Here is a 15,071-nt window from a genome sequence, read left to right as displayed (position 1 = left end):
TTAAATTATAAAATATTTTTAAAGAAGATTCAGCGTCCCAAAATATAGGACTCTTTAATAAAAATAAAGTTTTATTAATGATACTTTTTCAATATTACCCTTTTCATATATTTTCTTTCTTCAATATTATTTTATCAATGGAATATTAAATAAAGATATTTTGAAGGTATTTTTAAAAGTTTATATTTTTATCTTAAAAAAATAAGATTGTAAAGTATATTTAATGAGCTTTATTAGTATGTGAGAATTTATTTAAAAATATCTTATAATTTGAGATAGAGAGAGTAATAAGCTAATTAAAAGTAATTTTAAATTAATCTCTCTGTCTTAAATTATAAGACACTTTTAAAAAAAATTTCATACACCAATAAATCTTATTAAATACACGTAAAAACCTTTTTTTTCAAAATAAAAATGTAAATTTTTTAAAATGCCATTCATTTAATAACCTTAAATTTACACTTAATTAGTATTAAATAGAAAAAAATGATAATATTTGAATAAGCCTATTTAATGAAACCTTAATCTTTTCAAAGTGTCTTCTATTTTGGGATGACAAATCTCTCCTAAAAGTATTTTATAATTTGATATGAAGGGAGTACTTTTTATTTCATTTATACATTATCACCAAATACAATACAGTTAATTTAAAGACAGTCATAAAAAAATAGGACTTAGTTCTATTGGCTATCTTAAAATATCTTTTATTTAAGATCACATAAACATCCTAAAATGTGTCTTGTAGTTGTAGATGAAGTATATACATTCAGATAAAAAATCATAAGAATAATTAGCTTCACCTGTCCCATTATTTGTTATTGAAATAACAGCAATTATATAGCCATCTTGTTTCCTTGTACTCCTTCCATCTCAAATTATAAGGTAATTTTAAAAATATTTTATTATTTTAAAATATAAGATAATTTAATAAAAATAAAATTTTATTAATAATAGCTTTTCAATACAATTCTTCAAATGAGAAGAAAAATGAAATTATTGTAGTATAATGACCAATTGTGTAAATTTAAAATTATATTAAATTAATGTCATTTTTGAAAATTTTTATTTTTATTTTAAAAAAATAGGATTGTAAAGTGTCATTATTAAATTTTATTGGTATAATAATATTGTCTAAAATCATCTTATAATTTGGTGTAGGTGAAGCATTGTTTACCTTTAGCTATTTATGAACACACACACACACTGAAAAAACAACAACTTATCTGAAAATAATTCGTCTATCGAAAATGGGCACACCTAAAGAATGCTCAATTGAAAAATGCGATTTAAAATCCAGTAATCTATCAATAACAAAATAGAGATCAATATTGCCGAGGAATTGAATTTATGAATGAAAACAATTCGTGACCTTCGGGGCCTGTGATCTGCAAAAGTTTTCTCATCACTGGCATCTTTGACCCTCTCGTCATCGCGTCTTTGAAGATTCTTTGTCACCGGCGTCTTCCACCCTTGTTGTAGCTTCCTGGTCACTGACATCTTTGATTGCAGATCGGGATAGCTCGTGAATACCGATGGCCGGCATTGAGATGACGACGAGGAAGCAAGTTTGGGTTACGAGATGAGAGTTGAAAGTTGAATGTGGTGGGCAATGGAAGAGGGGCAAAGCGGGGATATTTTTTTTTATTGGGAAAATAAAAATTTTCCTTGGCCTCCTCTCAAGAATCTAAATTCTGTTCTCTCTCCTGAAATTTAATTCCTAAGTAGCGAAATTCCTGCCAACCAAACTAAAGATTTTTCTTTTTTCTCTTTCTTTCTTTTTTTTCCAAGTTCAAATTCCAGCAAACCGAATATGTTTTAAAATTTTTCTTAATTTCAATAAAATATATTAGAACTGAATTATAAACAAGACTGATGGGAGTATTGAACGGTAGATGCAAGCATGTGCCGTGAGTTTGGGTCGCGCAAATGCATTAATTAAAAATAAATTTACAATTTTATTTTATTTTGATAACATTTTTAATTTTATTTTTAATCTCTTCCGTTTTCTAAGCTTTTTTTTTTTTTTCTGTTGCTTTAGCCAAAGGAAGCTAAGTAGAATATACAGTGTATATAATTTGAAGTGTTGATTTTTTGATAGACAGTAAGTGTTATTAGACATTAATCTTATCTAATCCTCTTTTGATCTCATCCTGTCCCCGCCAACATCCATCGTTTTATCAGCAATGTCTAATTTGATTAGATTGATGGAATCATCTTTAGCGTACCTTCAATTATTCACCAAATAACTGTTTGTTTGGATTATACTCAAAAAACATCGTCTCTAAGCACTATGTTCGCCCAAGGTTTACGAATTTTGAAGGTAACAAAAAGTTAAATTTCAATCGATTGATTATTTTCGAAGACGTGCATGTCTCGCCATACGTCTGGCTCATTGACTCTGCATTGATAAGGAAACAAGGGTTGAAAGTAGTGAGCAGATTACAAAATACTATTACGAGTGTTGCGTGAGTGTGTCAAAAAAATAAATTGAGCATGGAATTAATAGATTAAGATGGATAGTTGTTAGAATAATATAGGACAATCACGCACAAAAATCTGACTTTGAAGCAAAAGCCCAAGCATGAATCCAGAATTGGCAGAGAACATGGGTGGGCACACTCACAAGATACACTATTTTTTTACACTCGAGCGTAGATCTACCATCTACCCAGGAAAAGACAACAAATATTTGAAGCATTCTAAAAGAAATTTGGAATTTGTATGAACCATTGATGCAGCAGGTAGCGTTTCTTTATTTCTTTTTGGAAATACATGGCCACAAATAACTGTGCAAGAAAAGGAAATCAAGACATGTCTTGTTTTATAAGGATTTCACATCCTAGAGATAGATTATTGAAAATCAAAATATTAACGTTGTCATTTGGCGCATGACAAGCAAGCTGATATGCACATATGTTGGCTTTTTTAACCACATGGTTGAAAGTAATCATTCCATCCCCCTAGCAAGGTCTTTGATCTTTTTTATATGATGAGAGAATGATTCAGGGTGATGTTGCTTTGAATAAGTGTCAAAGTTTCAAGAGAATCAGAGTAAATGTTTACATTGGCGAGTTTGTTCCTACTACAAAATCTGAGACCCTTCAGGATGTTTAAAAATTTAGTGGCAATGTTGGGTGATAATCAAGATATTTGAAAAAACTTTTAACTAATTACCTTTGTCTCATCATGAATTAAGCTTCCACAAGTGGTGGCATCATTGGTGGAAATTGAGCTATCTATGTCCAATCTAACTCTATCAAATTTGGGTGGGATTCATTTTACTAGAGATCTATCATGGTCCAAGTCTCCATTCCAGAGTTTTGATTGAAGATTAATATCATTATTAATGCCTTGGGTGCAAGTGAAAACAATATATCTGACATGAATGTGTTCTTCAAAATAAATTGATTTACAGCAATCTTTTCAAATGTTCTAGCACAAGTGAGCAATGGGATTTTTCTAGTATTTGAACCTTTAACATTATTTTTTGAGTTTCAAAATATTCAATCTTACAAAAAAAGAAAAAAGAAAGTAAGTTCGGAATACTTAACCAATTTCATCCATACTTCCTTTGACTTTGTGCATCACACAATATGTGGATAGAGGAGTCACGGGGATGGCAACAAAAGGGGCAGGTTCTCATGCAAATGTTTGAATCACTAACATTGACAAATTTGGTGTTGAGAAGTTCTCATGTTGCTTTCCAATAAAAAGGATATAACTTTTTCATAAGTAGGCAATTTTATTCCAAATTTTAAAATTGGTATTTCTTTAATGATTTTCAAAAACTTTATAAGTAGATTTAATAGAGAAGTTATCATCAAAAAAAAGTTTCTAAACAATAATATCATTCTCTTCACAGAGGATTAAGAGGTTGAATAAGTAAAACAAAACTAACCACATTAAAATGAAGATAACACTTTATTTTTTTTAACATTCTATCCACCTGTTGTTGAGTGAAAATTCAAGATTCTAGTATATAAAATGGCATTAGCTTTAAGGGGGCATAAGTAACAAGGGGTTTAGAGAGAGTAGGCCGCTTATTACACTAAAATAATATTTGATATCCTTTGTCGGCTTTCCAACTAGCACGAGTTTTAAAGGCAGTCCAAACTTTATAAGTACAAATCCAGATATAAAAGGTGCTGGAATTGAAGACTATAAAGATAGTTTGCCTATTACATTTGTATTTATAGTAAAGTACCCAAACCCAAAGGTGATTGGGCTTTATGATAACACCCCAAGTGACTTTTAAAAGGAAAGTGATATTTTGATTTTTGATATTTCTGAAACCAGGGCCTTCGCTTTTTTTCTCTTTAGTAATACAGTCCTAAAAAAAAGATGACATTGCTTAAAACATTGAGAGAAGTCTAAAAGGAAGTTACAAGAGCATTAGGCAACATTTTATATACTCTCTTTTTATCACTTTTGACTTATTTTTTTATATAAAAAATCATATTTTTTAATAAATATTTATTATAAACTTTTTAAATTACTCTTCATGATTTTATCATTCATAATCATAAAAATAATTAATGAAAACTTGATTAACACAATTAATTAAGGGTATTGTAGTTTAATTTTTTTCTTCAAACACAATTAATACAAGTAATTAATTTTTTTAAATTATGTGATAGAATTTTACTTTTTTATAAATAAAAATAGAGGGAGTATTTGGTTGGTCATAAACACTTAGAGCCGGTAATTCAAGTAGGCCTAACTTATTCAAATCGGGCTTAAAATATCCTATCTCTTCTAAAAAGCTTATATAATTAAGCTCAATCCTAATATTTTCGGGTTTATTTGGACCGGCCCAAATACCTAAAATTTTTTAAAAAATATTTTTTTCTTTATTTTTTAACCAATTTAAATTTTTAAATAATTTTGTTAAGCATAAAATATTATTTTAAATTTAAAATAAAAAATAATAATTCATCAACTTTGTATTTAAGTAGCTTTGTTACTATCTTATTGTATTATGTATACTTTATTCTTGAATGTTTTCTTTACTTGTAAATTAATGTCTTAGTTGTTTAAATGTTGCTCTTATTATAATCACATATAAATATTTTATATTTTAATTAAATTATATTATTTTAATTATCATCAAGTTAATCTCAATTCAATTACAGTTAGATCACTAACTTAAAATTATTGCCTCGATTAGTCTAAATTTTTTAATAACTTTTGAATAAATTATACTTTTTATTTTTAAAAATATGAGAAAATAGCCATCATTATATTATATAAAAATTATTTAATTATAATTAAAATATTATTTTTTTAGAATTATTTTTTCTTTAACTTTTATATTGTTTAACCCCTACATATAAGGGATATTTACTCTAATTTATTTTTAATTTTCAATCAAGTCTAGCATGGCTGATAGCCAAATAATTATTCAAAAATATTGTTCTATTTAATATTATTTTTCTAGTAGTAGAGTCAAGAATTTGAAGATGACCAAATTTTATTTTTAAAATTAATTATCTTATTTTATAAAAAATATAAAATATATTTTTTTGATAAGCAAATGATGTATAGGACTCAACTTTTTTTTTAAAAAAATTGGGTCTTAAAATATTATTGATTAAAAATAATAAAAAATGAAAATATAAATATTTTTAAAAAATAACTATAGTAATACACTCAAATATAAAATATTTTAGCACAAAATAATATAAAACTTAAAGAATTAATTAATGTTTACTCCATCCGTTAAAAAATATAATGCATTTTTAATCGATTCTCATCCGTAATAAAGTAGTTATTTACTTTTAAATTAATTTTATCTTTTCGTATTTACCTCTATTAAATACCCTATAATAAATATAAAGTCACTATCAATAGGGGCACTTTTAAAAAAAGACAATGATTATATCTCGAAACACTAAAAATATCTTACATTTTTAAATGGAGAGAGTATTAAATTTTATATATTTTTTTAAAAAATTTTATTTGGGTATTTGAGTCAAGCTCGAACTGATCGAGCTTGGCTCAAATTTTTTTAGGCTTAATCAGGCTGTTCGAATAAACTCAAATAATAAAAAATTAATATTTTTTGAATAAATTTGGGCTGATCAATAGGATTTTGTTCAAATTATTGATTCTATATACACTCCTTGAAAGCAAGTATAACGGAAGTTGATCACATGATGATGAGATTTGAACGAGATTTTGGGTTCGACCGAGGTTGAGTGTTTTTGAATGGGAATAACATAGACGTTGGAAGTAGGAACTAGGAAGAGGATTGAGGGAGACCGTTGAGAAAGGGAAGAGAGAGTGTGTCAGGAGGGGTTGGTGCGGGTTAAACATAAACGGTCAACCCAACCAACAGACACAGTCAGAAAAGCATTCATTCATTCAAAATTATGGTATTGAAAATCGAATCGAACCGACCGGGTCAACCCGAAAACCGGTGACTCGGTCCCTTGTCCGGTTTGGGTTTACCCCTAAACCGGTGAGGGAGTGAATTGGTGTAACCCGGTCAACCCAGGGTCAACCCGGTATAACTCGGTAGGTTGACTGGGTTAACCGGGTCATGATTTTTTAGACAAAAGCCCCAAAACGATGTCGTTTTGGGGGATTTGTTTTTTTTACTTTCTTTTGGTCCAAATCTAGAGCTGCAGACACAGACGCCAGACACTCAGCATAAGCTTTCCCTTTTGTGAGTTTCGTCTGCGTCTCACTGTGATTGTCTCCTCTCTCTCGCCCTAATTGGCGTACGACTCTCTGACCCTCCTCTCTCACCTTTCCCTGTCTCCGACCATCCGTCCTCTCCAATTCTCCCTCTCTATCTCTATTGTTCGGTCTCTCCTTTAGCTCAGTGTACGACTTTCATCTCTTAGCCTAATCGATCTGAAATCTCAGCCGGTCAGTTCATGACAGCTCAGTGTACGCAGCTCGCATTTTGCTTCAGGTTAGTCACTGTTGATCATGCTCAACTCTGTTTTTTGTTTCGTGATTCAGCTTAAGTGGTCGACTCTGTTGCTCGTGATTTGTTTCTTGAATCTTGCTTGTTCGGCAGCTCATTTTGTATGTGTGAAACTTTCTGGTGTTTTGTGTTTTTCTGGTTTTAAGGTTTCTTTACTGTTGATCTGTGCTTTTATGTTGCTTGGGAAATGAAGCTATATGTATGGACTGGTTTAGTTTCATAATCATCTGTGGATCTAGGCTTTCTTCTGGTAATTATTTTGTGTTTGATCTTGTTTGATAATATAATGTCAGTTTATGGTTCTGTTTAATATTTCAAGTAAGTATGGAGAGGACTTTGAATAATTGAATCTGACAGCTCAAACCTATGCTTCATGACTTTGTAGATCGATTATGTCCAAGCCCTTTAAAATTAAATAGGGATTATGGATGGCGCTTCCTGATCTTTTCCTAGTCTGTGATCTATTTATCTTGTTTATGATTTGGGGGTTATATATGTTGGTTGGGAAAATGAGATCTTTGCACGTGAATTGCTATTATATAGATTGCAATCTCAAGGCACATGTTATATCCTCTGCTCAGGTTCGTATTGTGTGTGCATTTTAAAAATGTTGTGATTTTCTATCTTAATTTTGAACTACGGATTGCACTATGTTATAGATAGGGCATATCTAGCTTCTTATTTTTCCTTCTTTCTTTGTGGCCAAACCTGAAAACTATGTAGTCAGCATTGAATATGACTAATCAGCATTTGTGTGGAAAAATGAAATTGAAGCTTAGTCATTATTTTAGCTTGCAGGTTAAAATATAATTATTGCATTGATCATGGATATTGGAAGTAATCCTAGTAGTCCTAGAAATGAGAATCCTACCTCCAATTCCAATGATCCCCCTCCTAATGGTAATGATTCAACATATGAGGTCCCATCTATGTGTGGAAAAACTGATCCTACTTGGGCACATGTTGCCTTAAGAAAAGAAGGCAATAAAAATATATATATATACTTGCCTTTATTGTGCATCAAGCTATGGAAGAGGTGGGATTAACAAAATGAAGCAATATCTTGTTGGTTTAAGTGGTCAAGTAACTTCTTGTAAAAAAGTTCCTCATGATATACGTCACAGGATGGTAGAGTCTTTGAAAGGTGGGAGAAAAAGGAAGGTTGATGATAGAAAAGAACAAGAACAAGAACAAGTAGACATAGGGGACCTTAAAACTAATGATCCAATTGCTCCTACTCCAATTAAGATAGTCCCTGAGACAGGTGCCAATAAGAGGCAAGCTTCTACTGTTTTAGTTGAGAATTATTTTACCCCTAGGACAACTCCTGGTTCCCAGCCTAGTATCAAGAGTATGTTTGCAACAAAAGAAGCATAATACAATGCAAAAATGGCTATTGCTGAATGGGCTATCATCAATTGCATTCCATTTAATGCATTAGATTGCCCTTCATTTCAAAAAGCCATAGATGCTATTGCTTCTATTGGGCCAGGGTTCAAAGCCCCTAATGCTTATGAATTTAGAGTCAATTTGTTGACAGATTAAAAAAAGAATGTCAATTACTTATTGGGAGTCATCGAGCTAAATGGAAAAACACTAGATGTACACTCATGGCTGATGGTTGGGTAGATGTGAGGCAACAAACTTTGATTAATTTCTTAGTCTATTCTACACATGGAATGGTTTTTGTGAAATCTGTTGATGCTTTAGATTTGGTAAAAGATGCTAGGACTTTGTTCTCGTTGTTCTGTGAAGTGATTGAATGGGTTGGTCCCAAGAACATTGTTTATGTGGTGACTGATAATGCTATAAATTATGTAGCATGTGGCAAGTTGATTAAGGAAAAATATAAAAATATTTATTGGTCACCTTGTGCTGCTTATTATTTGAACCTTACTTTAAAAGATATAACAAGCTTAAACAATGTGTCAGCACTTGCAACTAAGGCATCAAAGATAACTGTTTTTTTTATAATCATATGATCTTCTTGTCATGGCTTAGGAAAAGATCGGGTTGGAAAGAAATTGTACGTCCTGGTGCAATAAGATTTGCTACTACATTTATCACGTTGCATAGCATATATATGCATAAGCATGACTTGCAAGCTTTGGTGACTGATAATTACTTTTTGGATTACAAATTGTCAAAGACTCAAGCTAGAATAATTGTTACTGCCATCATATTAGATAATGGCTTTTGGGGTGATTGCTTAGAAATTGTGAAAGTTGTGTCTCCTCTTATAAAGTTGTTGAGAATTGTGGATTCAGATGAGAAGCCTTCTTTGCCTTATGTTTATGAAGGCATGCAAAGGGCAAAAAAAGCAATTAAGGCAATATTCAACAATAAGAAAGATTATTACAAGCCTTACACAAGTATTATTCAAGCTCGATGGGATAAGCACTTTAAGACAAATCTTCATACAGCGGCATATTTGTTGAATCCTGCATTCTTGTATGATGAGAATTTTGTTCACAAGAGAAGGTTAATGGATGCAATGCTTGATGTGTTTGAGTCAAATGAAAGTGAAGAAATTGATTATATTATGATGATGAAGCAGTTGAGCTTGTATCGTGATCATAAAGAATCTTTTAACAAAACTTCATGTGAAAAAGCAGCCCAGAAATTAGATCCTTGTGAGTATTCATATTTATTATTTAACATGTCCATGGTAATTCTAGTTATCGTATGATTAACATCTAACTAAGTGTCTTTTATTTGCAAATGAATGGTGGTCATTCTATAGAGGTTCTGTTCTAGAATTGCAAACTCTTGCAATGCGTATTCTTAGCCAAACTTCTTCTTCTTCTGGCTGTGAAAGAAATTGGAGTTTGTTTGAACGCATCCATACCAAAGACGAAATAGATTACAACATCAAAGATTGAATGATTTGGTTTTTACAAATTATAATCTGCAATTGAAGCATAGGTAAGAATTAGAGTTTTAAATGGCAATGTTTTTGTAATTTATAATTGAATATGAATTTTATTATTGCTTATCATATTTAATTGCTTTATTTTTTTTTCAAGGAGTTAATTGAGGAAAAATAAAAGTTATGATCCTATTGATTATGAATCAATTGACAAAATTGACTTTTGGGTGGCTGAAGAAGAGGAAGAGCCAGCTCCTGAGTTTGATTCTCAAGAAGTTACAAATCTTGAAAGTGTCATTCACAATGAATCCATAGCTACTCCATTAACTCTTGAGAGGGACTATGAAGGTTTATTAAATTTACTATCATGTCTAATACAAGTATATGAATTTTTTAAAATGCCATTCATTAGTATTAATTTCTGTTTGTTGTAGGTGATGAATATATGAATGTTCTAGAGCCCCCATCTTTGCCTGATGTTGCTAGTGGTTTTGGTTTTTTTCATTCCAGTCCTAATGTCTCAATGCCTGGAGATTTGAATAAAGTTAATGATGACTTTGGTGTTGGTCAATATTAGTTACCATGGACATGTTAATCATATGATAGAAAGCTTATCATTGTAAGGATAGATATTTGAAGTCTAGTATTTGGTTGAACGTTTTTATAATTAATGTCTTTTTATTTAAATTGTATTATTTTAATCATGACTGGTTTGCCACTGATTCAACCCCCGGTTCAACTCTAATTGAACTACTAACCCATGACCCAGTGCCATGACCGATTCAATGATCAGTTCGGTTTTATGTACCTTGTTCAAAATAACGCTCCAGCCTGCAACCTTTCCTCCTTGCTTTCCTTCTCTTTTGTAGAAATTGCCACCAAGGACCATAAAGTCAAGTTATTTTTAAAAAGTACCTCCAGATCTTTTATTTCAAATAATTCACCTCATCGTCTTTTCTATCCTGCAACCCAAGGGCATGTTTGGTTTTTGTTTTAATTTTTAAAAACTATTTTTAAGAACAAAAAAATTATTCGGTTGTATTAATTTAAAAATAATTTTGAAATTAAAAGATTAGTCAATAGTGATGATTAAAAAAATTTTAGTTTTCAATAATAAAATGTAATATATTTTGAAAACAAGAAAAATAAAATGAAAATAATTTTATGATATTTCTATTTTTTAAAAAAAATTAAATAAAAAATTTCTGAAACAATTAAATTTAAAATACTAATCTAACCAAGATTCATATTTTTTTTTTTGTTTTTAAAAACAAAAACCAAACAAGCCCATAATCACTGCTTCCCTCTCCCCTTTTTAGGGGTGTTCATAGGCTTGGTTTAGTTTTATTTTGGGCAAAAATCAAATCGAATCAAACCATTCAGTTTATTCATAATTAAAACCTGATCAGTTTTTATGGAGCTCAATTTGGTTTGGCTTTACTTTTAGTTTGACTTGATTTGGTTAAAGTTTGGATCAGGCTTCAATACACTTATTTAATTTTTTTTCTTTTTTTTCATCTTCATGATGGGGCTATGTATTAAAATTAAATCTAATTCTTTTTTAATCCTTTTTTTTCGTAATAGAGGTATAAAAATATAATAAAATTGTAATGTGATAACAATAATTAATCATAAAAATTGATATAAGTTTTTAAGATTAAAATTATTTAATATTATGCATTTCCATTCAAGTCTTTGAAAATGTTTATCTATGTATCTATATTTTAATAAATAATAAAAAACTTATTATACAAAATTAAAAACAAAATGCTTCTTATAGATAAATTAAATACTAAGGGTTTCAAGTTGTAAATAATTAAATGATGGTCATGGCATGATTATTATAATTATTTAATATTATACATTTTCATTCAAGTCCTTTAAAAATATTTATATATTACTATAAAAAATTTAAAACAAAATGCTTCTTGTAGATAAATAATTGTATATTTTATAAATATATAAATAGTATTTTTTAATCAGGTCTGACTCGGTTTGGTTTGGTTTATAGTATTCAAACCGAACTTGAATCGAACCAATTGATTCTCATATCATAAAAACTGAAGCAGACTTGATTATTATTCAGTTTTAATCGATTTCTTTCAGTTTGGATTGGTTTGGGTCGGTTCTTTCGATTTGGATCGATTTTGAACATACTTACTCCCTTTTGCTCCCAACCTACTAGCTTCTTTAACAAACATAATACAAATATTCCCTCTCATCATATATATATATATATATATATATATTATAAATCATTTTTAATAAGAATGTATGATTATTTTTATAAATCACTTTGTTTAAAAAGATAAAGTATTCATTACTTTTTCTAATTTTATGGTTTTGTAAATTTTATGAATAGAGTAAAAATATTATATATATGAAATAAAACATACTTTTAAAAAATGACACAATTAACAATTGCAAATAGAGAAATTTATTTATTTTTAAACAATATCGATAATTCAGCCACATTTTTTACGTTGGTCATGCACTTTATCCTCGCTGGCATCATGTCCCTCGGTCTCCCACATCATTTCTACCCGAACAGAAAGATTTTTCTTACCTTGGTTTCGTTCCATATGTTTCCAATGATCAAAACCTTAACTTGACATGCGAATGCAAACTCACTTTATGTTTCCATATATTTCGCTTATGTTCATTTCTGGTTTTTAGTTCAATGTCAACTATTGCATGTTATTGAGGACCTTAATGGCAGACTTTTTAACTATCCAAAGCTTTGGCTTGGTTCTCTCAACTCATATGAGAGATTTTCAATAACTTGGTTCGCCAACATATTCGCCAACATTCATACTTCCTCTGTTTTTATAAAAAAAAACTGCATCATACATTTTTAAAAAATTGGTCAGTTGTAATAATTATATTTGAAAATAAAAAAAAGACTTAAATGCCCTGTGTAAATTATAAGCATACACTAATTATTTTTTATTAGTGTAAATTATAAGGGGTGGTTTAAAAAATGTAGAATAAATTTTATTGAAATGAGTGATTTTATTTATAAAAAATAGAAAAAACTAATCATTTAATATTTATAGTTTTGATCCACTTGTAACTTAATCTTTTAACTTTAACTCGTTATAACTCAGTTTCAAATCAGTTTTTGAACTTTACTTCTTACAATATAGTATCTAAAATTTCAACCTCTTAAATATTAGTCCCTATATTTTAAAAAATAAAATTATAAGGATTCAAAATATTTTAAAATTTATTACTGATATTTTAAATTATTAAACCCTTTTAATATTAAGAATTTAAAATGTTTTTAATCCCTATAATTTTATTTTTAAAAATATAAAGATTAATATTTAAAAGGTTAAAATTTCATGGATTAAATTGCAAGAGATAAAATTTAAAAATTAATTTACAACTGAATTAAAAGTTTAGAACTGAGTTATAATGAATGAAAATTAAAAAATTGAGTTATAATTGGATCAAAATTATAAAGACTAAATAATTAATTTTTTTAAAAAATATAAATAAAAAGTGAGTGAGTATTTCATCTAATAATAAAAAATTGAGGGAGTATATTAACATGGAGGTGGGACATTCTTTTGTTTTGTAGGTGGGGTAACAAAAGGCAACAGCAACTGCGCGCGCACGAGATCCGTACATCTTGGGTACCGCATCTTCTCTGACAAGCTATGCACGCCCTGTTTCCTCTTCTTTCTTTGGTTGTGGGATATTCAATATTTACGATTCTTTCTTTGCCTTAATCTTGCAGAACCCCATGTGGATAAAGAGAGGAAAAGGAAGAGAAGAACAAGTTAAGGGCTTAGGGCACATAGTAAGCGCAGCTTTCATAGGCACAACCAACTTCTCAACCTCTGTGAGGAATATCTCAGACCTTTATACAACTTTTAGAAATGCTCACGGGTCCTAAGTCAGAGTCACGTGATAATAACCCTTAAAAAAATGAAGGAAAGAATGAGAGACGCACTCTTAAAAAAAACAGAGAGAGAGAGAGAGAAGCAAAAAATGCAGCTTCATCCTGGTCATCATCAGCATCTTGTTCTTCTTGTTCTCGTTGAAAACCATGAAGAAAGAGGGAGTCATAGGAGCATTTGGGTGAGAGACTTGAAGACAACTTCTTCACAGGGAATAGTGAGGCCCATGTGGGGATGGAATCCGAATTCCTCTTCAGCTTGCCTGAGGAGGGATTGGAATTGAGGGTGCGTCAAGAAGGAGATGGGCACAATGTACCTTGTCCTGTTCTCTCCCACATACACTGCAAAATGGCCCTTTGGCACGTCCACCGGGATTACCCCATCTTCATCTTCCTCCTCGTAACCTTGCTTCTTTCCTAAGCTTGAACATCTTTTCAGGATTTGCTTTATTCCTGCACTCTGGGGAAGCTTGTTTGCTTTTCTAATGGCCATGTTATGTTCTCTCTGTGAGACACAGGCAGAGAGAAGCAGAGGAGTTGATGGATGAGGATATCAGAGAAGTGGGAACAAGAGAGTTCAGTGGTGATGGCAGGAATGGCTTGGATGAATGGGGTATTTATTATGAAGAGCTTGGGTGGAGAAATTATGGCAGATCAATCTTTTTTTTTTTTTCGGTGGTTTTAAAATATTCAATTCAATTACATGAGCAGTGGGAAAAAACATGAAAATTCATAAAAAGATCCATGAGGGTCCCAATTTGGAAAAAGAAGAGGGTCATCACTCATGTGGAGGGTGGGGGCCATGGACAGACCACGGGTAAGTGTAATTTGGGGAGAACATGGTGGGGCCCAACCCCACTGGCTATTCCTATGTTAAGTTGCTCCTGCATCTGGCGAATGGGCCCCGCTATCCCTTATTATTACTTTTACTTTTATTTTTCGTACACATAATATTTTTTAAATAAAAATAATAAAAAAGATATCTTTGCTGCTAAATAATAATTTGGCTATAATAAGTATTTCATCCGTGGAGTCTTGAAGGATGAATTCTTTTTTTTTTTAATCGTAAAAGGATTGCATTAACTTAGAGAGAACTGTACAGAGATTCCAAAAGTACAAAGCCAGAAAACGGAGAGAGCAAAATTACATCAAAGAGATAAAAGTAGAAAATGCTTTATTATAACACTAACAATTGCCTGGACCCGAATGAGAAAATAGTCCACTGTGGGGGCATCATTAGTGGAGATCCGTAGCCTTCTTGCTTTCCAAAGCTCAGTAGATAATGCTGATCCCCATTTCCATGAGATGTCCAGTGATGTTGATTTTTGGGTGTTCAAGAACCAATCACTAGAGCCAAACTTAGA

General features: G+C 30.6%; 2 protein-coding genes across 2 annotated transcripts; one reads left to right on the top strand and one right to left on the bottom strand.

The window, feature by feature from the left end:
* Positions 1 to 8,544: 8,544 nt before the first annotated feature.
* Positions 8,545 to 10,380, top strand: LOC129286067 (uncharacterized). Its single transcript, XM_054922104.1, has 3 exons — positions 8,545 to 8,765; positions 8,936 to 9,567; positions 10,238 to 10,380. Exons 1-3 carry the CDS (start codon positions 8,545 to 8,547, stop codon positions 10,378 to 10,380), a joined length of 996 nt encoding a protein of 331 aa, XP_054778079.1.
* Positions 10,381 to 13,297: 2,917 nt separating this feature from the next.
* On the bottom strand, positions 13,298 to 14,287 carry LOC129285692 (protein SMALL AUXIN UP-REGULATED RNA 12-like). The gene has a single exon (XM_054921469.1). The coding sequence runs from the start codon at positions 14,198 to 14,200 to the stop codon at positions 13,874 to 13,876; it is 327 nt and encodes a 108-aa protein (XP_054777444.1). The 5' UTR covers positions 14,201 to 14,287; the 3' UTR covers positions 13,298 to 13,873.
* Between the last annotated feature and the right edge of the window lie 784 nt (positions 14,288 to 15,071).

The sequence above is a fragment of the Prosopis cineraria genome, unplaced genomic scaffold, assembly GCF_029017545.1.
Source record: "Prosopis cineraria cultivar Desert tree isolate PC_DT_omini unplaced genomic scaffold, ASM2901754v1 PC11, whole genome shotgun sequence".
Classification (NCBI taxonomy): domain Eukaryota; kingdom Viridiplantae; phylum Streptophyta; class Magnoliopsida; order Fabales; family Fabaceae; genus Prosopis; species Prosopis cineraria.
Note: the sequence above shows the minus strand (reverse complement) of the source record. Positions and strands in the feature narration are given on the sequence as shown.